This window comes from Triturus cristatus, chromosome 1_2 (assembly GCF_964204655.1).
Source record: "Triturus cristatus chromosome 1_2, aTriCri1.1, whole genome shotgun sequence".
NCBI classification, from domain to species: Eukaryota; Metazoa; Chordata; class Amphibia; order Caudata; family Salamandridae; genus Triturus; species Triturus cristatus.
In genome coordinates, this window is record NC_140580.1 from 416017445 (window position 1) to 416042148 (window position 24704).

The 24704-nt window shown below is 41.4% G+C and overlaps 1 protein-coding gene across 1 annotated transcript in view; it reads right to left on the reverse strand.

Moving 5' to 3' along the window:
- PCDH15 (protocadherin related 15) overlaps positions 1-24704 on the reverse strand; it is a 2378624-nt gene that overhangs the window by 431232 nt on the left and 1922688 nt on the right. Inside the window, exon 25 of the mRNA XM_085614969.1 lies at positions 13123-13263. Coding sequence (XP_085471095.1) covers positions 13123-13263 — 141 coding nt within the window. The remainder of the gene's footprint in view (positions 1-13122; positions 13264-24704) is intronic.

A 24704-nucleotide genomic window follows, 5' to 3' on the forward strand; every position in this document is an offset into this window, starting at 1 on the left:
GGCCCTGGGGAATTGGTGCCCCAGGGCCCCAAAAGTGCAAAAAGAAGGGGGGAAACACAGCCCCCCTTCTGAAAAAAAAAGCTGGCTTCGTGCCGGAGGCCCCACTCCCTTCCTGCAGCACTCTGAAAACGCGCCTCCTGGTGCGTTGTAAGTTGGGGGATTAATTCCCCTTGAATACTGAGGGCCAACTAGCCCACCAGGTACCTCCAGTAAGCGTCAGGGAGCTGCGTTGCATAGAGGTGTTCCAAGGCCATGCCCCCTTTTTACACCTCTCTGAAACGCAGCTCTGTGGCGCTTACTGGAGGTAGCTGGTGGGCTAGTTGGCCCCCAGGGACCCTCAGGACTCAAGGGGACTTAATCCCCCAATTTACAATGCACCAGGCGCGTTTAAAGTGGGGGGATTAAGTCCCCTTGAATCCTGAGGGTCCCTGGGAGCCAACTAGCCCACCAGGTACCTCCAGTAAGTGCCACAGGGCTGCGTTGCAAAGAGGTGGTCCGAGGCCACTCCTCTTTTTACATCTCCCTACAACGCAGCTCTGTGGCATTTACTGGAGGTACCTGGTGGGCTAGTTGGACCCCAGGGACCCTCAGGATTCAAGGGGACCTAATCCCCTTCCTTAAAACGCTCCGAGCAAGATGGCGGCCGCGCGGCCGTGTGAGTGAGCAGCTCTGCACCTCGGCAGAGGAGAACGCCAGGATTACCGTGCCTGAAGGGTGTGTGGCCGGTCGCTGATGGGAGATGGTATTAGCAGCTTTCTGGTTCACCTCGGAGGACTTTTCTCGGCTTTTTCCGGCTTTAACCCCGCCGCTGCTGCTGAGGGCTTGTTGAACGCGGGAAAGGACGCAGGTTAAGAGGTGTTCGGAGGAGTCGGAAGCGGCCTCGAGGCCGAGGCGGAGGCGGACATTGCCTCAACTCAGCATCGGATTGCAGGCAGCTGGGGGTTGAGTTGGAGCTGGAGCTGCAGCAGGAGTTAAGAGGCAAAGTGGAGGAGATTTCTACTGTGGAGACACGGACATGAGCACAAACTGAACACAAATTGAATTTAGTAATCCCGGCGATTAGAGAGGCTGCAACTGTTGCAATTGTTGCTCTGCTCCACCGGTCGGCGGAGATTTCTTTATTGTCACATTGTTACAAGCTTGCGGTGGGACTCCTTTGAGCAAGCTCTAAGCCGTGGTTGAGAGGTTCAGAGGTTGAAAAGTGCCCGGAGTCCCTGGAAAAAATGTGCAAAGGCTTTTTTTTTCACCGCAGCAAGAAGTGAACAGTTTGCAAAACAAGTAAGCAACAAGTAAGCAAGCATGGCGCCGAAAGGTAGAGGTACACGAAAAACTGTTGCCAATAATGCTAACAATACCAGTGCTAACATAAATAATGCAACCAGTGTCAGCGCCAGTGCCAGTGCCAGTGTCAGTAATAATGTAAATACATCTGGGAGCGCGGCCCTCCCCTCCAAACTAACTGATACAGCATTGAGTGGCAGTGGGGGAGGAGTAGGGGTCGGCATGGCCAGTGGTAACAGCGATAACGGTGAGCAGACTGCTAGTAACAACATCCCTCTTACTACTATAACACCTGGGAATTTGGATGCTGCAAAAACACCTGTGCTACATGCAATTTTTATGAAAATAAAAGGCGTTGCCACTAGCACAAGACCCACTGTAGGGGCGACAGGCAGTGATGGGGTTGATACCAACGGCTCGACCCCCTCTGAGCGCATTATCAGGAATGGAGAAGGGGGCATGAATGGGCTACGAACAGCTACAGAGGACCTGGTAGATACAGACTCTGCATTGTTTGATGGCAAATTTTATTCAATGCCAGATCTATACGCTGTATCAGAGGATGACGGTAACAGTCTGCAAGGCGAGCGGGGTGATGATGAGGTGGCACTTACAGATGAGGAAGACTTGTCGGAGGAATCCGGTGACACGGCTCATTCACCCACACAGATGAGGGGGCTGGTGGATTATCAAGACACGGTCCGGCGAAACCCCGAAACCGAAGGGGTCTCACAGGAAATGACCCCTCTTGTACAACCGCTGTGGGCATCGGGGGGAAATGAGTCTCAACTACAGAAGCAGGACCAAGACCAAGGCGTTAATGGAGTAACTCTGGACTTAATATATAAGAGCATTATGGCTCACCGGGTTGAGACCAAGGCTGAAAGTAATCGCACTCAGGGTGCAGTACGGAAACTACAGAACACTATGCGGCGAATGGTTAAGTTCGTTAACGAACTTAACACGTGGGTGACAGACACAGAGGAACGCATATCGAGCACTGAAGATATACTCACTAAGCAACAATCTGCGATAGAGACTCTGCAGGCTACTAGAGTGGATATGGAGTGGAAAATGACGGATCTGGAAAACCGCGCTCGGCGCAATAATCTGCGTGTTTTGGGAATTCCAGAGATGAAAGAAGGGAAAGACGTTCGAAAGTTTATAATTGAGACTTTTGCAGAAGCATTCCCAGAGTTAGCTGAATGGCAGTGGGAGAACGAGATTACTAGGGCACATAGATATCCATTTGTACTGCGCAAGACTCACGGGGAGTCAAAGGCCGCGGCAGGCACTAAAGCTTTTCCACGAGCGATATTAATTTGTGTGAATAATTTTGTTCTGAGGGAAGCACTATATGATCTTGCTCGCCCGGACAAGCGGCGCAAGGGTTCTGGATGTGACTTTTTTTTCAGGCTGGACTATTGCCCAGCAACTGTGTCTTTAAGATGGCAATTTCGACAACTATTTCAGCCATTTCAAGGTAAGGGCGCGCAGGTATTCCTCTTGAACCCTGCTAAACTCAAGGTGATTTATAAGGGACAACCTAAATATTTCACCTCGGAATCTCAGGCGCAAGCATATCTGAAGTCTATTGACACCAATGGTGGAGCACCTTGAAAAAAAAAAAACATAGTTAGATATAGTGTTACTTTAATGTGTGGGGTGTATTGTTTACTAGAGGTGAATTAAATAATAGAGGGAGGAGAGGCAGCATCAGCCTGCACCAATCAGACATTTTTGGCTTTGCAATGCTATCTGTGTATTTTTAGTCTTTTTTTAGCTAATTTTTTTCTTTGGAGCAGAAAAGCAGGTTTGTTTAGTGAGCGACACTCGAGCTTGACTATGCAATTAAAAGTATATATGGAGTAATGGGATAAGGTGCCGCTCTGAAGGATGCTCATACAGAAGGTTAGAAAATATGATTAGAAATATGTCGCTTTAGTAAGAACAGATAGCAGATAAATATAGGAGAGGGCAACGGCCTGGCAGGTCCTCTGCCGAGGTGGATCTTGCACACTTGCATCACTAAGGACTATGTCCTTTTGCTCACAAGGGGTGGTTGAAGTGGGGAGGGGGAAAGGGAGGGTGGTCTCGGTGTGGGCCAGCGGGGTTGGGGGGGCCAGAGGGGGGTGGTTAAAAAGGGAAAAACAGAGATCACAGGTATATTCTTTACTGATTATGTGGAAGCAATGCAGGACAGGGAGCAGAGTGTTTCTTCTTTTTTAGAGTTAGAGTCAGATGGCAGCTAGAATGCTAAGAATAGGTACGCTAAATGTGAGAGGACTGAATGCTTTAAATAAAAGGCAACAAGTTGCTCGGGAATTGCAGTGGCTTAACTGCGATATTATTGCACTTCAAGAGACACATCTAGCATGGCCTAAGCGAAAGTATTTAAGTGATCTAGGGTATAGTGCGCTGGTGTGTACTAAGCAGTCTACTACAACTCGTGGGGTGGCTATATTAGCAAGGAAAAATCTGGTTGATGGTGGACGAGTTTTAGAGGACAGTGCTGGTAGGTGGGCAATCACGGAATGTAATGTAGGAACTTTTAAATGTACTGTTTGCTCCATATATGGATCAAATTTTGATGAGGCTGCAGTCCTGGAACACCTGAATGTCGAATTAGCAACCTGGCCCAATCCCGTAATTCTCTGTGGGGACTTGAATATTAATCTCCATTCTGGAACATTAGGTAGTGATCAATATATGTATGTAGGTAGGAAACCAAAGGTATACAGGGCGCTAAGATCTATGGTGAATGCACATGGGCTAACAGACGCTTGGGCCTATCTCAGGAAGACTGATCCCGGATTTACTTTTTTCTCGGCTCCTCACCAAAAACTATTTCGCCTAGATTATTTCTTAGTTTCACACAATATGCTCCACGATGCACTAATACAGGTTTATCCCCGAGTGACTTCCGATCACGGGTCAGTAGTGCTGTCTATTCGGATACTATACCCACCCTGTAAGCCCCGTGAATTTTCTTTTGATCGTAAGTTATTGTTGGATGCTAAATTTCAAGAATATATGAGTGAGTGTGCTCGAGAGTTCTTTAATTCAAATAGGGGAAGTGCAGGGGTTGGGATAGTCTGGGATACGTTCAAAGCAGCTTTTAGGGGCGAGGTGCTCAGCTATGGATTGTACGCTCAAAAACAGCTGCTAAAGAAACTACAGGAGCTTTACCAGGATTTAGGCAAGGCGGAGGAGTTGCTGACTCAAGACATCGCTCATAATAGGGACACCCATGAGACATCAGCCGAGGTGACGCGATTTAAGGCCAAGGTTAATAATCATTTGAGCAAGGAAGCAGCAAAGACCTTTGAGACTAAGAGACAGGTGCTGTATGAGTATGGGGAGGCAAGTGGGAGGTGTCTGGCCCAGAGAGTGAGGACTAGGGAAGTTTGCTCAGCGAATTAAAAGCATGAAAAAGCATGAAAAATGAAGCTGGACAAAATTAAGAAACCGAGAGTGGAATGCTAGAAGTCTTCAGAAGTTTTTACGCCCGGCTATATACAGCAAAAGAATATGACAGCAATAGAGCTCTGTCCTTTCTGGGGCAAAATGCCGGGCAAAAATTAGATGAAGGATTAGCAGATATATTGGAGGCCCCTATAGAGATGTTTGAATTGGAAGATTTACCAGGCTCATATCGGCCTATCTCATTATTAAATACAGACGGGAAAGTATATTCAAAGATTCTAGCTACCAGACTTTCAGAAGTGATAACCCCTTTGGTTTCTATTTAGCAGCATGGGTTCATCCCAAAACGCGGCACAACTGATCACGTTAACCGGGTGATTACTCTAATTAATCACGCAAATGTGTCGGGGAATCCACTGAGTCTCATATTACTGGATGCAGCGAAGGCCTTCGACCAAGTGACGTGGGCCTTCTTATGGGATTTGATGAAACTTCAGGGATTTGGGACAAATTTTATTAAATCAATTCAGGTGCTCTACCAACAACCTAGTGCATGGATCAATGTAATGGGGCTTCAATCAGCAGCGGTACCAATACAACGAGGGACTAGGCAGGGATGCCCATGCTCTCCGCTGCTGTTTGCTTTGTATATAGATCCCTTTTTAAAAATGATAGAAAAGAGCAGCAGGATACCTCCAGTCAGGATACAATCTCAGCAGTATCGTGTATTGGCGTACGCTGATGATGTAGCCGTGCTCTCACCAAGACCGTCTATGGCTATGCCCGAAATCGAAAATCTTGCAAGGGCATATGGATCGGTATCGGGGTACAAGTTAAATACCGCTAAGACTCAGATACTATGTATGAATATTAAGTCTTACGATGGTCCACGAGTCTCAGACGAGGTTATTTATCTGGGAGTACAGATTAGCGCTCGAGCCTTGACTACGGTAGAAGTCAATTGGCAGAAGCTGATACACGGGGTCCGCAAGCAGTTGGATCAGCTAGAATGTTTACATTTGACACTGGTTGGTAGATGCAACATCCTGAAAATGATAGTATTACCTAAGGTGTTATATCTTTATCGGTGTCTACCATTAGAGATTGCCTGTACACTTATTTCACAATTGCAAGCAATTTGCATGAGGTTCATGTGGTCCCAGGGGAAAGCGCGTCGGGCTAAGAAGTACATGATGCTTCCTAGGGCAGTGGGTGGCTGGGCAGTCCCTGATTTTCTTTTGTATTACTATGTATGTATGTTGCAGCGAATGAATATTTTATTAACCGGTCAGGGACCTGTGGAGCCAGCACTGCAACCTTCTATGTATTCTTTGCTTGTAGGGGCCGAAGCTAGGAACCGTCTTTTTATTGACATCGATTGGAACTATTACAAGCGCACTAGGTTCAAAGTGATTGCCGCTGCGTATAAGGTTTGGAAGGTAATAAGGAAGCAGTATAATATTCGAAGTGTGTCTATCTATACCCCTTTAATTGCACCGATATTGCATCCCAGTATCTGCTGGGATCGTATAGTGATTAATTGGCGCTCAAGAGGCCTAATTACAGTAAGAGATGTCTATACATCAGATGGGTTAAAATCTTTCTCCCAATTGAAGGAACAATATCAGCTGTCCACTTCGCACTTTTTTAAGTATGTGCAGTTGCGTGAGTATTTTGTTAAACTGAATATTGTGAATGTGTCTAATCCTCTTATTGAGGCAAATAAAAAGCGCGCTCGCATAGGGGTACTATATAATATAATCATTGAGGCAATGTCTAACGACTTGGAAGCTCATCGCATGAAATGGGAAGAAAGATTAATGTGCCCTGAAATACCGCTGGAGTTCTCGATTGAATTGGCTGGCCGCTTATTCATGTCTGCCAATCTTAAGACACAACATTATAAGACTTTGTTCTGTCTTTATCGTACGCCTGAGAAAATCGCAAAGTGGGGTGGAGATCCAGACGGAAAGTGTTTCAGATGTAATACTCTACATTCTGATGTAGCACATATCTATGGTACCTGCGTTAAATTATCAGAACTGTTCAGACACATAAACAGGTTTTTATCCGAGATTCTGGGCGCTCCTATACAATTGTCAATTAGTGAGATTTTGTTGGGTATAGACACTGGTGGTGTGCGCACAGACCCCAGTAATGAAGTTTGTTATTTGATATTCAGGGCAGAAGCAGTGCTAAGGATGTGTATTGCCTCAGCGTGGTTACAAACTGAGGCCCCCCCATTTGATGTGTGGAGAACTCGTTTTCTGTTCACGTATAATATGGAATACAATTTGTATATCTTGAAGGGGAGGCGGAAAAAGGCATTGGGGCATCGAATATGGGGCGCTGTCAGGGCATATATGGACACGTAAGACTGAGGTGTTAAGCTATTTAGCATACCTACTTTGCTTTTGTTCTTCTCGGCTCTTTTTCTTTTCTTTTTTCTTCTTTCTTCATTAATATTTAAGGACAACTTAATATAAACTGATTAGTCATATATCTGTTTGTGATCTGGTAGGACCTAATGGAGGTGTTTTGATGTTGTTTTTTTTTACTAGATCACGTCAATGTTAGCAATGAATGATACAAGGGAACTGTTTCATGTATCAGTGGTATAAGTTGTCTTTTAGTCTGAAATATGCCTGAATACTACTGTAATTTAAACTCTGTGAATTGACCCTGCATTGCTTAATTAATTATAATTGAATGTTTGGTTATTTTTCTTTTTTTTTTTTTGTTGTTGTTCCTGTGGTCTCTAAAAAAAAAAAAAAAAAAAAAGGAAAAAAAATAAAACGCACCACAGGGCATGTTTGCACACTTGTCACATCAGGCCACACCCCCTCCCTGCACCACTGTGCACACACGCCCCCTGGTGCATTCTAAATTGGGGGATTAAGTCCCCTTGAGTCCTGAGGGTCCCTGGGGGCCAACTAGCCCACCAGCTACCTCCAGTAAGCGCCACAGAGCTGCGTTGCAGAGTGGTGGTCCGAGGCCACGCCCCTTTCTACACCTCTCTGCGACACAACTCTGTGACACTTGCTGGAAGCACCTGGTGGGCTAGTTGGACCCCAGGGACCTTCAGGATGTCCAACTAACTATAACGTCAATGAAACCTATGGTTCTTTCAGTGACTTTCTAAGGTTTTTAAATGCTAATTTCTAACTATAACGTGCCTGAAACCTTACACATTACACATATCAAATTAATTCGCCAGCTGTTCCCATCCGATAGTGAAATTTCACTCGGTAGGATCTTCATTGATAGAAGCGGTGCGTCGTCAACGCGGCCTGAAGGCAAGACCGCACTCCAACAACCGGTAAGTTCCACTTTTTATTAGATAGATATGTGGCTTCTCTTCCCCATTTTTGTCCCCAGGCCTGACGCATTTCAAAGCGATGCTGCTTCTCTTCACAGGCCATGTCAGCAGGCTTTAATCACAGCTTAACCACATTCCCCTGCATGTTTTTTCAATGCCGTGGCTTCCGGTGTGCCACTCCCTTTATTTCCCGATTATAGTGCATGCTGGGAATCGTTTTACTTTCTGCCCAATTATTACCCTCCAGTGGGTTATCCTGCTGACACATAATTTGGGACACTACTCACAGCCCTCAAGTGTGCTTCTGAAAGGGATTACACATGTCAAATTAATTCTCCAGCTGTTCCCATCCGATAGCGAAATTTCACTCGGTGGGGTCTTTATTGATAGAAGCGGTGCGTCGTCTCCGCGGCCTGAAGGCGCTGCAATTAATTGTTTCCAAAAAGTTCCTCAGAGGCAAGATCGCACTCCAACAACCGGTAAGTTCCACTTTTTATTACAAAGACATGTGGCTTCTCTTCCCCCTTTTTGTCCCCCAGGCCCCACCGAGTGAAATTTGGATGTGTGAATGGATATGTAAGTGTTTCTGTGACTGTGTGAGTGGTTGCATGGATGAGTGAGTGGCTGTGTGAGTGGCTGTATGGGTAAGTGAGTGGGTGTGTGAGTAGCTGTATAGGTGAGTGAGTGGCAGTGTGAGTGACTGTATGGGTGATTGAGTGGGTGTGTGAGTGGCTGTGAGGGTATATGAGTGGGTGTGTAAGAGTCTGTATCTCTGTATGACTGGATATGTGAGTGGCTGCATTGGTAAGTGGTGGATTTGTATGTGGCTCTATGAATGGGTGACTGGGTGTTTGAGTGGTTGTATGGGTATGTAAATGTATATATGAACGTTTGCGTGGGTGTGTGTGTGGGTGTATGAGAGGTTGTATAGGGGTGTGAGTAGTAGTGGGACTGGTTCTGGGGATAATGTCAGCAGTGATGTCATTTGAGATGTCATCAGTGATGTCACTGACTCTGTCATGAGTGATGTAACATGTGAGGTCCTAAAAACAGTGCATTGCGGGGGCGTAAGGTATAGTTAGCTGAGGTAAATATAACTGCTGAATGTCTTTGGTTTTATAATGTGAGCCTAACTATCACTGTAATCTTTTTTCAGTGAATTTCTAAGGTTTTTCTTTAAAATACAATCATAACTGTAGCCTGCAATGTTTCACAGTGGATGTGTGAGCACCTGTGTGGGTCTGCTAGTGGATGTATGAGTGTGTGTGGGGGTCTGTGAGAGGAAGTGTGAGAGTGTCAGTGGCTATCTGAGGTAGTATATGAGTGCATGAGTGACTGTGTGAGTGCCTCTGTGTCTTTCTCACTGATTGTGTGAGTGTCTGTTTGTGTCTGTGAGTGGCAATGTAAGTACTGCTTTGGATCTGTGGGTGGGTATGTTAGTGAGTTTATGGGTTTATGGGTCTATGAGTGGGTGTTTGAGTGGTGCTATGGTTTTTGCAGATTTCCTTACTTAGTCTATTTAAAAAAAGAGAGCCATGCTCTCTGCTCGTACAAGGAGATGTCATTAAAGAATTAATTTGTTACACTCCCTGAAGTTCAGATTTTGCTCCAATATATTGAGTTTTCCATCGTTGAGATTTAGTTTATCTGAAATGAACATCAGGATCTTAATGGAATCTCATTTTTTTTAAGAAGAGTCCACAGTTTTCTGGAAAATGTGTGCTTATCTGCCTTATTTTGTACTGGTAAATTAGTTATTTTTTTTGTAATTTTACAGATGTCTACTGCATATTATAGACTACTCCTGCATAATGGACCACCCATTTATATATTTCTCTGTGCCACTCCTTGTCATTTATTTAGTGGATCAATTACTGTGCTTTTTTTCTACTTTTTTATTTGTAGCTAATTCATAGTGAATTATTCCAATACAAATGTTCGGGTTTCTTAGAAAAGTCCTAAAGATCGTGGGGCAGATCTACAAAAAGCTAATGCAGCGTGATGCAGCAAGCCATTTTGCTGCACCGTGCAGCTTTAGTGTCGAAGCACAGGGATGCAATATATTGACAACGATATGTTGCATCTCTGTGCTTCCCCCTGCGCTGGTGCCCAAACTACTGCCATGCACCGGCACAGGCATCCTTGCACCATGGTGCAAGGATGCCTGCGTTGTGGGGAGATTGTTTTTGTGCAGGAAGGGGCACATATAGTTTGTTTTATTTATATATTTATTTACTTACCTCCGTTCGGCGTATACCGGAGTTTACTACCCCCCACCCTGCCCCTCCCCTGCCCCGTCCTACCACCCCCAGCACTCCCTCGAGAAGCCGCTACTGCTTAATTTACATATTTCATAAAAAGAACAAATTCGCTATAGTATGCATTGTCACTAACAAAATATCAGTTCGTTTTGTTGATATTAAAGGATAGCAGGGAAAATGTGAGAAAGGACCTTTCATTTAGGTGTGTATGAAATTGGTGTTATTTTAATTTGCATAATCATACAAACATTCTGATAAAGTATGCAAAATTATGCATAATTATGCAAAATTTGACACTATATTTTAGAGTGAAATGAGTCCTCGCCTCCAATTATGGACACAAGATGAATTTGATTCTAAATAAATAGTGCAAAAACACAAACATAGCCACTTGCATTCTGTTGTTTGTGTTTTTTCCGTGCACTTGTGGTGAATTTTTACCACAAGCAATGTGTAAATACATGATGTGGCATAACAGAGTAATTTCAGGAAATTTCACGCAAAAAGAGTAACATGAAATTACTGAAGTATTACAAGAATATTCATTCTTTATCAACTAAATTTCTCTTGGGATTATGCTACTCAGTTTTATCCCAGTATCATTACAAGATTATAAAAAACTTATTACATGTTTTTCGCCTGCAGGACATCAAAGGTTTGCAGGATAGGTTCATTGGTGCTAAAAATAATTACATCACTATCTGTTGTATGTGGGGAACATGCAATGTGTATTTGGTGTTATCAGACAATTGTCTGACTACCATACACCTGAAGTCAGTTTGAAGAAGGAAATCCTTGGTGAAATTATTTATTCAGACAAGCTACAAGATGCCTGTTGCTATAGTGAACAGGAGAGCTAGGTTTCCAAGTGAACCAATCAGCATGAACAGAGCATGTCTTTAGACACAATTTGAGAAAAAATAGATTAGTCTACACACACATACACACACACACACACTAGAGTGGGTGATAAATTCTGCTCCGATGGTGGAGTTGGTGGAGTTTTGGCCACTTGTAGGAGGGAACCTGGCGAGATTTCCACAAAGTGGGTGGTTGCGACCATTTGCAGTCAGAAAACTGCTGCTAGAGTAGAAAATCTACTCAAGCAGCAGCAAAATTAACTCAAGAAGCATCACCCCTTGCTCCCGGGGCAAAAAGCAGTGTGAGCAGAGTGATGTGCGTAATTCTGCCCATTCGCTGAACTCTGCGGAATCTCCTGGAGTTTTCATGTAACTTCACAGAATTCCCCTGAGTGAAACTCGAAGAGTTCCGCCCATCCCAGACTTAAACACAACATTTCCTTACATACTCTATCCTACGTACCCTAACCAACACAACTGTACTGTTCCTAAATATCATATCCTACATACCCTACCCAAGCCTACATACCTTACATAGCATATTCTACGCCAGAACTGTCTATGTACTCTTTTCTGCCCTACATACCGCACCTAACCCTACTCTACCATATATTTAATCAGTATCAAATCCTATGCCATCTTCACTCACATTCTGTGTGCTACTCAACATACCCTGCCCTAAATACTCTGCATACTTTTATCTTTCCCAACTCTACCTAACCCATCTATAGCCTACCCAGCTCTTCCCTACCCTACTCTATATATGCTACATCACCATGCTCTACATACCCTACACTACTCTATATACCACATACGACATGCCATACACAACCCTACATACCATGAATACCCGAAATACCTCACCACACAAACCTTACCATACCTACCCTATCCTATCTGAACACAAAATAACATAACTTGACCTAACCTTACGAACTCCAACCTACCCCATCCTAACCTAAATTAGCTCACCCTATATTAGCACACAGAAATTTAAGCCTCTTTACCCTACCAGTCACAACCTAAACTACCATACTTTAATCTAACTTGTCATGTGTAATCTCACCTTCCTACCCTACTACAATTTATCAAAACTACCTAAACTGCCTCTGCAGTATGAATGTCTTATGCCTGACCAGAGGCAGTAGTTTTGTAACAAAAGGGGCAAGTTATGCTTAGGAGTTTGACACCATTCAAAATGTCATTGAAAAATTGTGTTTTAAATTTGAAATAGTCTTTCGCACTGTCTGTATCCAGAAAGTTATTAAAACATGTGATGAATCTAGCACAACCTGTACATACTTATTACATCCTAACCTTCTTCAATGTAACACAAACTAATATTTTACAAAATAACAGGCCTAAGCGTACCACTTTACACTCTTTAATATTGCACAATTGTATAAAAGTGCTCTCACAACAGCCCCTCTCTACCTCAAAATATTTTCACTAAACGCACGTCAACATCACTTAAAAAAATAACAAGAAATTAAACATGACAGTTTCTTCCACTACTCTACTAACTTTAACTACTGCAAAATTCCTAGAATTGCACTACTAAACTAAACAATTGCATTCCCAAGCACAACAAAATAAAACTTAATTTGCATGCGATTTTGTCTGTATATCTTAAAGTCCAATTTTAATATGTACGGTAGTGTTGTGTAAGATCATGATAAAATTAATATATTGTGAACAAATAAATAAAAATATTACAAGATGTTTCCGCTTCAATAATTATTTCAGCAAAAGTAGCCTTCACTGGATGTAACATAAACCACAAACCAGGCTTATCGTCATTGTCTAAATTGTCTCTTTTTTGTCATCGATCTTAACTTGCAAGTTTAGTATTTGAAAGTAGCACAAAATTCCAAACTGAGTGATGTCAGAAAATAATCAAATCTAGATTATGTTGCAATACATGATATTAAGATCTGATATGCCTTTCCTTGTTTACATAAATGAATACACTTACTTTTTGAAGCAGCTCGTAAATTGAATCTGGCAATTTGCATTGAATCTGCTTGGATCCTCAGTACATAACTTGCTGTTGTTTCGTAGTCCAGCTGATTTTTTATATAAATCACTCCTGTACTATTATCAATAGCAAATCTTCCTGTTGAACAACAAAAATAAACACATATGGTTATAGAGTTATCCAACACATAGCAAAATGTAAAGATTTTCAAATAGAAACTAAGTATGAAAGCTTACTCATTTGTAGAGAGTTTAATGATTAAATATATTAGTTGCATATAAAAGAAGGTTTCTATTTCCATTTCCCACAGACAAGTAATTTTAATCGACATTTTCAATGGTTTCCATTTTTAGTCTGAGTCAAGTGCAACATAAAGTTTGGGTTAGCTCTGGAAATAGGTGATTTTTTAATGACTGGGAGGGATATCACAAATTTTACCATGCCAGTTTCCATTACATCAAAGGGCACAATGTTAAGCCGCATCACGATTTATTTTTAATAACCCATTGGAAATATGCAGGCCACTACTGAAAGGCATCAATGCAGCATGTCAAGTTAACTCACATGAGTTGGAAATTGTGAGGCTTAGAGCCTGGTGGACAGGAAACACCATTGCAATTGCGACAGAGTACCATCTCTGCAAAACCCTTGAAAGACCCACCTGATTTACAAGTGGGCCAACCTTATGTATGTCAGCGTTGGACCCTATGTTCACTCTGTAGCTGACATACTCCTTCAACGGGGTGTACTCCATTGGACCATCGGAGTTTTGGCAATTTGTCTGCCCGTCCAATTTGGAGTGGGCAGGCAAATGCCCAGTTTTCACTCTCACTCACCGCAATGAAAACCCTAGCGGTCAGGGAGAGTGAAAACGTTTATGTGACCACAAACCATGGGAGAGAACTTCCATGGTATGATGATTTTTTTGTTTTTCAAAACAATTTTCCACTTTGGGATTTTGCTTTTGAAAAAACAAATGTAGGTTAAAAGTTTGACGGGAGGCTGTCATGCTTGACGGAGCCGTCCATCAAATGTTTAACACATTGCGAGGTGGTTTCTGCCAATGTTTTGAGATATTAACAGGGCCGGAGGACATCTCTAATTGTGGAGGACAGGTATTAGTCAGGGTGACAGAGTATTTTGCTGTGTTCCCTGATGGAGTAAAGTCCATCTTCCGCACGAATTAGGCCATTAATGTCAGTTTTTTACTACAGACATGTTTCTTGATAAAGTCAATGACTCCAGATTCAGTTCCCCATTTCAGACCTTTTCTGGGATCTAATGACTAAGGGCCATATGTAGGTAAATTACATTTACCGATTCTTAAATACCGAATTTTACCGATTCGGTATTTATGAATCGGTAAATGTAATGTAGGTAAACAATCGGTAATTATTACCGAATCGGTAAATATCGGTATTTCAGAATCGGTATTTACCGAATCGGTAATGATGCATCCCTTCCCATTCATTCCTATGGTAACTGGCTTCCTATGGGAAGCCAGTTACCATTACCGATTCGGTAAATACCGAATCAGTAATAGGGGAGGCATTATCATGGGTGGCAGGGTGTCACATTGACACCCTGTTGCACCCCTGATTCGTGCATGTGTGCACATGTGGCACACATACATGCCCTTAGGGCATGTATGTCTGCCACATGGCACTTTTCAAATGGCACAAAAATGCTTTTTGAAAGGTATTCGTCATTTACCATCAACTTGTAGTTGGTGGTAAATAACGAATCCAGACACCAATGATGCACTCACTTGAGTGCCCCCTACATAGCATTTCTGGATTCGGTATTTACTGAATCGGTATATTACCGATTTCTTATATTCCGATTCGGTACATACCGAATCCAGAAATCAGCCACCTACATCGCAAATGCCTAAATACCGGTCGGTAACGGGATATTTACCGAATTTCGGCCGTTACCGACCGGTATTTGGCTACCTACATGAGTCACATCTTATGAAAATAGCTGACTCAAGGCCATTCATTTGAGCAGCTTATCTGGAGCTGTACACAGATGTGCCTGGTGTGGCTTGTCAGGCCTGAATTTGATTTTGAATTACTTGAGGCCACTTATTGAATGAATAATGATAGACCAACATTTACATCTTCTGACAACAGTATACTAGGTACCAATGTGTTTAAAGCCACTGTAGACGGATATAATACTTTTTACATTTTTTAGTATGAGTCCAAGATCTTGCCATGGGTAGAATGATACTTGATCATTTTCAGTACTGCATAGTTTTTCTTTCATAATTTTATAAGGTATTTGCATTGATGTTATGGACTAATTATTATAATCAGGCTGGGGAAAATGTACAGAGGAGCATGATCTAGGAATTCGAGAGAGGGGTGTGTGCATGAGTGTAGCATAGGTTTTGTACGGGAAGGGTACCTTCTTGTACAAAATACCATGCCTAGCACAATGGAAAGCTTTACCCACTTTAAATGAGTGCTGCACAGTGCAGCACACATGCAAAGTCGGAAAAGCACAGAGAAATGAAAGCATTTCACCTGTTAGCACCTCCTTTGGAAGGGCGTTAACATTTGGAGCGAAAACAATTGCCAACAAATCTTTGTAAATATGGTTTTGCGACAAAAGGCATGGGTGCTTTAATGGGAAAGACCATTTTCCAACCATGTAACGCCCCCTTGGTGCTAAGTAATGCAAAGCAGTGCTTTGCGCTGCTTTCCAGCGCAAACCAAGTTTTACGCTGGAAGGTTAAAAGCAAAAAAAAAAGGTTTGCGCTGGTTAGCATCACTTTTGTGACGCTAAAACAACTCAAAAGGTTTGTAAATCTCCCCCTTCATGTGTGAAAGCATTAGGTAAATAACTGAAAACATTGAAGATTTGGTTTCCATTATTCAAACAAATTTGCCCACTCTACAAAAGGCCCTATTCTGTACTGCGCTGAAGAAATGCATATGCAAATTTGGCAGTTAAGCAATATGTTTTGCAACAGGTGCCATTTTTCTGTAAAATGGACACTTGGGGAAAAAAACAAGAGAAGGCCTTTCTAAAGACAAGTTTGCCCCAAGAGCTGCCAGATACAAATGACTGTAAATTATGCAAACTGTTTATTCTTCTGTTTTTTAATGACTTAAATGTTAAGTCCACATTTCTCCAGTTGAAATGCAATTCTGATTTTTTTGTTTGCCCATCCCATACTTTGCGGGAAGCCGTGAATGGTGATATCCTAGGCTTTATGTCTCTGTAATTACTTTTTGACAATCGTCCAATTATTCAGTGAAACCACTCGTTCCATCCCATGTGGTAATTGTCAGAATATTTTTTTGATGATACAAACGTTTCTCCAGGGACTGAGTTGTGTTTCTCAAATCCCATATTGAACAATGTCTCGGAGAAAGCAATTGTTGATCTAAAACAATCCACATGCTTACATCTCGAAAAAGGTTGGCTTAATTTGTGATCAAACAATGTTTACTTGTAGGTTTTTTGTTTTATTGTGGGAGATCTTCTACTAACAATGGCTAGTAAATCTGATATATTTGTGCATTGTTTAAGAGGTGAATGTCCAAAAGTTATAGGTATTTGAGAAAGGTCTAAATCTGCATGGCAGGCAACTAACCACGATCAATTCTAGGGATAACTACAAATGAACACTAGAAATAAATATAGTTTGTATGAAACTGAATGAGCAGTGAAGAGAGGACACTCATATCAAACTAATCTGCACAACCTGTCTAGTAAATATTTAACTTAAAGTGCTTAAGTTGAGAAAATGTTATAGAACAGGAATATTTGGAGATTGGTGATTGCAAAATAGTGTGCATGGGACAGAATGCACTAGTGGCATGTTTCCAAAAGGCTCCTGATTTCATCTTTCTGAGGAAAGTAAATTAAAAATATGAATTTGATGTCACATTCTTTTTTTAAAAAGTTTTTTAAAAGATGTCACATTCTTGAATGACTCATTTAGGATTGATGAACTTTCACATACTCAAACGGTCTTAGAAAATACGTGAGTTCTGGCAGGGCTGAGAAATTCCCACATTTCCACATTCATCCTGATTAGAGGTATTGTGCTGTTGCTGGAGGTAACAGCTATGAAAAATCGTCATCATCCAGATATCACAATGTTGTGGATGTTGAGAAACACTTTCCAGGTGATTTAAGCATCAGTGAGGTCATTTGAGATGTCATCAGTGATGTCATCAGTGATGTCACTGACCATGTCATGAATGATGTAATATGTGACATCATGATTAGTGCATTGCAGGTGCGCGAGTTATAGTTAGCTGAACTAACTATAACAGTGGAATTTCTCTGGTTTTACAAGAATGAAGTGTCCAACTAACTATAACGTCCATGAAACCTATGTTTTTTCAGTGAATATCTAAGGTTTTTTAAATGCTAATTTCTAACTATAACGTCTGTAAAACCTATGGTTTTTTCAGTGAATTTCAAAGGTTTCATAAATGCTAATTTCTAACTACAATGTCAATGAACATATATTGTTTTTGAGTAAATTTTAAAAAGACGTGCATACTTTTTGTAGTGAAAAACTAACTGTCACAGTAGTCTGTTATAAATTATAATTTAACAATGAATTAAACTTAATTAGCACTAATTAACATAATAGTGTGGAAAAAGTGTGACGCAGCAGCTCTGATACCTGACTTCGAACAATAGCGTTCACAGTTCGATTTCCGGCTCCCGCGGCACGTTAGCCCACCACTATGTCACTTTTGGCAACACCTTGCTTAATCTTCCCAACGCCCCCGAGCACCAGCACATCTTTCTGGGGGTAGCTGTACGCTTTACAAATGCTGGCATTTTTTTAATTTCAAACCATAGTGATGAGAAATATTGGCACGCATTTTTTTCTTCTATTCTGAACGATATTTTTTTAATCTCTTCTATTTAGAATTACGAAAATTAATAGATGTTTTTAGTCATGACAATGGAAATGACACGGTTTGCCGGTTAACAGTTTTTAAGTTCTCCATTGTATGTACATATTAAGGAGCTATACGTGTTAGGATCAAAATCGAAACTTTTACCCTTCACATTTTTTAACTTTTCCCAGCACGTGCACAAGTTAAACAGTTAAAATGTGAGCACGTGTCAACTGTAAAACATGACATCTAAATGGGCGGCGCCACATCTTCCTTCCATAGACTACTTAATAACCAAAAAGTATATAAACCACACCCGTTGTTCGATTAGTTTTGTTTTTGCAAGTTATTTACGCATGTCCATTCTGTAATGCAGGTTCCCTTTTCTAGCGTCGGATTCTTCTTTTGTGGCAATAAAACCTATTCCAGAGTTGTAAGTTGTTTGATTATGGCATAGTAGATATTTATAATACGTAGCTATTTGTCAATATTTAAACATTTGTATTTAGAAAAAAAGTGTTAATGGTTGTTTTTGCCATTGATATGTAACGTCAGCAGCTTGTTTTCAGAAACAGACAGAATACAGCAAACATTGTTCCTTTTCTGGTTCCTCTGAGCTCATATAGTGTGACTTTGTATATTATAATATTGACACTGTACTTGACCTCAGCGGTGTTGGGGACCCGTCGGCACGAAGACTAAAGATTTATATGTAATGTCAGCAGCCTCTGGTCCGTACTCTGTTTCCCTCTTGAGATCATTTACTGTAAATATGTATATTATAATATTAACAGTCATTGTGATCTCAGAGGAGATTATGACCAGTCGGCGCGAACAGTAAAGATTTCAAAGTCCCGGAGAAAAGAAGCTTTGAACATATTCACCGCTTTGTTATTGATCTTTTTTTTTGTTCATGACTTTATTTTCCTTTTCCTTTTGTCTAGCATATGTAACACTGTGTATATTCTAATACAGTGTCCTATTGTCAGACAACAGTACTTGGAGATTAAGCGTACATTTCTATATAATATAAAGTAATTTGTGTTTAACTGTTTTTTACATGTTATTGTTCTTGCGACCTGAGAAGATGGAGGGTTTCTTGTAGCACTTCTTTTCTACTTTATGTAAAAGTAACTCATGCCCTCCTATATGATCAAGAATATTGGGAAACACTTTTACAAACTATAGCAGAAAAAAAAGGAGGGTGTGGCCACGCTTAAGGGATATTTTATGAATTTTGTTTTTATTTGTCACCCCTTTGGTATATACAGCTTCTGTTTCTGAAGAAAGTTTATTTTTAATTGCTTAATAAACCTAGACTGACCCGTCAGAAACATAAACACCACATTATAAGTAAATAGTGCTCCTAGGAAGTATCCCACCCGCCAACTTAATTAAAAGGAGACCGCAACACACTCTGTTATTTTCCCGCCGTGATTTGTTTATCCCTCGCCAATTATATAAATGGCCATTAAAAGATATAAAACACAATGTTTACCTTCACAATCCCTGTCCACCACCTTGTGACCACTGTACAGAGTTAATAATGTTCCTACCCTCCTCGCTACTACTTGCATTTTCCCGTACTCCATTGAAGTGCGTCACAAAATGGTTCACTACAGTGAACCATTCCCAGCCAATAATGAGCAAACTTGCACTCGGAACACTTTAGCCAATACAATGTCCATGGTGTTCTGCAGAGGGGGAGGGAATCGCTGCCAACACTTTTGATGCTTCACAGCCAATGAATATTAGGCTTGGGAAAGTCCTGCTTGGAACACGTTATCCAATCAGATGTCCCTGATACTCCGTGGAGCGGGAGGGTATGGCTGGCAACACTTCTACTTTCAATGATTTACAGCCAATGAACATTAAGCTTTGGAAGGTCCAGCTTGGAACACGGCAGCCAATCAGATGTCCCTGCTACTCCGAGGACGAGGAGGAAATGGCTGACAACACTTCTACTTTCAATGGTTCGCAGCCTATGAACATTAACCTCTGGAAGGTCCTGCTTGGAACATGTGAGCCAACCAGATGTCCTTGCTACACCGCGCAGGGGGAGGGAATGGCTGGCAACACTTCTACTTTTAATGGTTCACAGCCAATGAACCTTGAGCCTGTTGTTGGAACACCTCAGCCAATTAAACGTTAATTTTGTTCCGCGCACAGGAGCAGAACACGCCCTCCCACATAATTTTAAATTTCGTCTAACAAAGTGACACTGTCCTTAATAAAAGTGAACACCGCATTATAAGTAAACATTACTACACATTATATTAAAGGAAGGCTGCAATACGGCGGATTGTTATTTTCCCGATATTATTTCCACAGCCTACTGAACATTCCCGCAATATCGCGCATCGCTGTTTTGCGGACGTGATTTCCATAGCCTACGCAACATTCACCCTACCTGTGAGTGCACCCTACACACTGCTTGCCGCAATACGGTGCATTGTTTTCCTGACGGTATTTCCAGAGCCTACGCAATCTTGCCGCAATACTGCGCACAGTTGTTCTGCGGACGTGATTTCCACGGCCTACGCAACATTCAAACTCCCTCTTATACAATTATTCTCTTTTTTCCACCTACACCTTTACCACGCAGTCACAAAATGGCTGCAACACTTCCTAGTTTCAACAGTTTGCAGCCAATGAGCCGCATGCTCGTGTTCGTAACGCCTCTGCTAATCGGATGTCAGAATTCTCAAATATCGATATCTGTATATTTTGATATTTCTCTTAAACTACTTAACGGACTTACCCCATTTAAACAAAAGCATGCTTTCTGGACCTTGACCTTTCTCCCTACCAAATTTGGCGTAATTCCGTTCAGCAGTTTGACCTGTAGACTTGTCTAAAGTTTCCTATGGAAATTGCATCGAGAAAACACGTTTTGGGACCCCTCTTTTTTCTCAGCCCCCCCTTGACGAATCACCCCCAAACTTTTAACATAGAAGCTGATCTGAAAAGCAAAGTTTATTGGAACATTTTGTAGACATTCCTCAAACGACGCCAAAGTTATAAGCTCATCAAAAAACGTTTTTCCTATGGAAACGTGGTCCTAACTATAACTATCTACTGGCAAACGCCAGTAGATAATATATATAAATAAATATATATATATATATATATATATATATATATATATATATATATATATATATATTCACTGAAAAAAACATAGGTTTCAGGGGCGTTATAGTTAGCTGGACATTTCCCTCATACAAAACCCTAGAAATTCCCCTGTTATAGTTAGTTCAGCTAACTATAACTCGCGCCCCCGCAATGCACTGCTGATGACGTCACATATTACATCACTCATGACATGGTCAGTGACATCACTGATGACATCTGAAATGACATCACTGATGACATCACTGATGACGTCATCCAGTGAGTGTGTGTTTCTGTAAATTTTAAATATGTTTAATATACATATAGGGAAAAACCTATGGAAGAATGAGTGGGTGTATAAGTGTGTGAATGGATGATTTAGTAGGTGCGTGACTGACTGTCTAAGTGAGTCATTAACCCCTTGAGTGCCCCGCCCTTTCCCCGCCCTGTGCCGGCCCTTTCATTAGCGGACAGGGTTCATGACGAGATAGTCTCGTCATGGGCACAGCGCAACAGCGGCCCATGACAAGACCATCTCGTCATGGGCACTCAAGAGGTAAACCGAATCTAACTGCAGAGTAGTGACTAAACTGTGTGAATGTTTGTATCTGTCTGTCTGTTGGTGTATAAGCGGCTGCATGGTTTTGTGAATAGCTATATGAGTGTCTATGGGTTATTGATTGTTGTCTGAGTATCTGTTTGGGTGCCTGAGTGTTTGTGTGGGTGGGGTGTGTGTGACTCTGTGCATACATGTGTGAGTGGGTGATTCTATGGGTGCATGGTTTTAAGAGTGCATCTGTGATGGACTGTATGGTTGGGTGAGTGTATGTATGGGTGTGTTATTGATTGAATGTATATCTCAGTGGTACATTTGTGAGTAACTACATATGTGAAGGGCAGTATATATGTGTGTAAGAGTATATAAGTGGGTATATGTGAGACTGTGTGATTGTGAGAGTGGCTGTATGGATGAGTGTGTGCTTGTATCACTGATTGTATAAGAGTGTAAGAATGTGGTACTATTTTTATGAGTAAGTGAACTTGTGTGTGTATAACTGCATAGGTGAGTAAATGGGAGTGTGATTAATTATTTGCATGACTGACTAGGTGTGAGAGTACCTCTATGGATGATTGGTGGTGTGTGAGTGTCTACGTAGGTGTATAAATGCATATGATAGTCCTGTACTGAGTGACTGTAAGTATGAGTGACTGTACAGGTGAGTGAGTGGATGTGTGTGTAGATCTAAGAGTCAATGAGTGGGTATGTAGTTATTGGTATTGGAGTATCTATGGTTTTGAGTATGGACGTCTTAAATTTTGATTGAGTATATCAAAGGGTGTGAGAAGATGCACTAATTTATCACATGGATGACGTCATCAGTGATGTCATGAGTGATGTTATCAGTGATGTCACTGACCATGTCATGAGTGATGTAATATGTGACGTCATCAGCAGTGCATTGCGGGAGCGCGAGTTATAGTTAGCTGAACTAACTATAACAGGGGAATTTCTAGGGTTTTGTATGAGGGAAATGTCCTGCTAACTATAACGCCCCTGAAACCTATGTTTTTTTCAGTGAATTTCTAAGGTTTTTTAAATGCCAATTCCTAACTATAACGCCCCTGAAACCTATGGTTGTTCAGTGAATTTCAAAGGTTCTTTAAATGCTAATTCCTAACTGTATCAGGCCTGAAACCTATGGTATATTCAATGAATTTCAAAGGTTTTCTAAATGACAATTTTGAATGTATTAATTGGTATACTGATTTTTTTGATACTGATTTACTACATTTTTTAAACTATTTATTTTTAGATATATTTTTTTTAATTACATTATACATAACAATACAAAATATACTTTCTCAGAATGAATTACTTTAGTTTAAATACTTGGCAAATATGCAACAGACTTTTAAGTACAGTAGTTACAGTTGTTGCAATGGGCAACACAATTTCAAACACAAAGCAACATTGAGCTCAATGTGAATTTCTAGTGAAATGCAATTAGTTACTTTATGGATTACAGTTCTAACCACAAGACTGGATCCTAGATTCAGTGCTTGGAAATCTCCTGTAAACAGTTGAGTAAAAGCACTTTGGTTACAGTAGTGATTTTTAAGGAATATTATTGTATTTTAAAAGTTGACACTTAGAAACTTTTTCCCATAGAATCACCAATGTTATCCTATGGCAGAAAATTCACTTAGCAGGTAAGTAGTGTTATCATTACTTTTTCTTACTCAGTGGTCAATCCTGTATCCAGCACTGGCCTACCTCCTGTAAACAGTTGAAAGAATGTGTTTAAGTCATACAGACGATTTTTTAGGAATATTTTTAGTTTGTGAAAATAGACACTTAGAAACTTTTCTGGTGAAAACCACACAATGGATTCTTATGGAAGGAAATACAAGTTACTGGTAAGTACGCTTAGAATTACTTTTCAGGGTCAGTGCTGAGCTAAATGATGCAGCCCTGGGTTCTCTCCTGATAACAGGTGAGTAAATCGGAATTCGTAGTTAGGCTGATTTTAGAGGAATATTTGTATGTTTCAAAAATGGACACTGAAAATTTTCTGGTGAAAACCACACAATGGATTCCTATGGAAGGAAATACAAGTTACTGGTAAGTACGCTTAGAATTACTTTTCAGGGTCAGTGCTGGGCTAAAAGATGCAGCCCTGGGTTCTCTCCTGATAAGAGGTGAGTAAATCGGAATTAGTAGTTCGGCTGATTTTAGAGGAATATTTGTACATTTCAAAAATGGACACTTAGAAAATTATCTGGTGAAAACCACACAATGGATTCCTATGGGAGGAAATACAAGTTACTGGTAAGTACGCTTAGAATTACATTTCAGGGTCAGTACTGAGCTAAAAGATGCAGCCCTGGGTTCTCTCCTGATTCTCTCCTGATAACAGGTGAGTAAATTGGAATTCGTAGTTCGGCTGATTTTAGAGGAATATTTGTACGTTTAAAAAATGGACACTTAGAAAATTTTCTGGTGAAAATCACACAATGGATTCCTATGGAAGGAAATACAAGTTACTGGTAAGTACGCTTAGAATTACTTTTCAGGGTCAGTGCTGGGCTAAAAGATGCAGCACTGGGTTCTCTCCTGATTACAGGTGAATAAATCGGAATTCGTAGTTCGGCTGATTTTAGAGGAATATTTGTACAATGTTGAAGGAAGGGGAGGGGCCTGAGGTGACGTGTGCAAACACGCCATGTGGCAAGTTTTAAGTTGGAGAATTAATTCCTCTTCAATCCTGAGGTCCCCTGGGGGCCAACTAGCCCACCAGGTACCTCCAGTATGCGCCAGGGAGCTGCATTGCAGAGAGGTATTCAGAGGCCACTCCCCATTTTACACCACTCTGCAACACAGCTCAGTGGTGCTTACTGGAGGTACCTGGTGGGCTAGTTGGTCCCCAGGGACCCTCTGGATTGAAGAGGAATGAATTCCCCAACTTAAAACGCGCTACAGGGCGCGTTTGCACAGTATCACCTCAGGACCCGCCCCCTACCTTCACCACTGTGCAAACGCGCCCAGTGGCGCGTTTTAAGTTGGGAGATTAAGTCCCCTTGAATCCT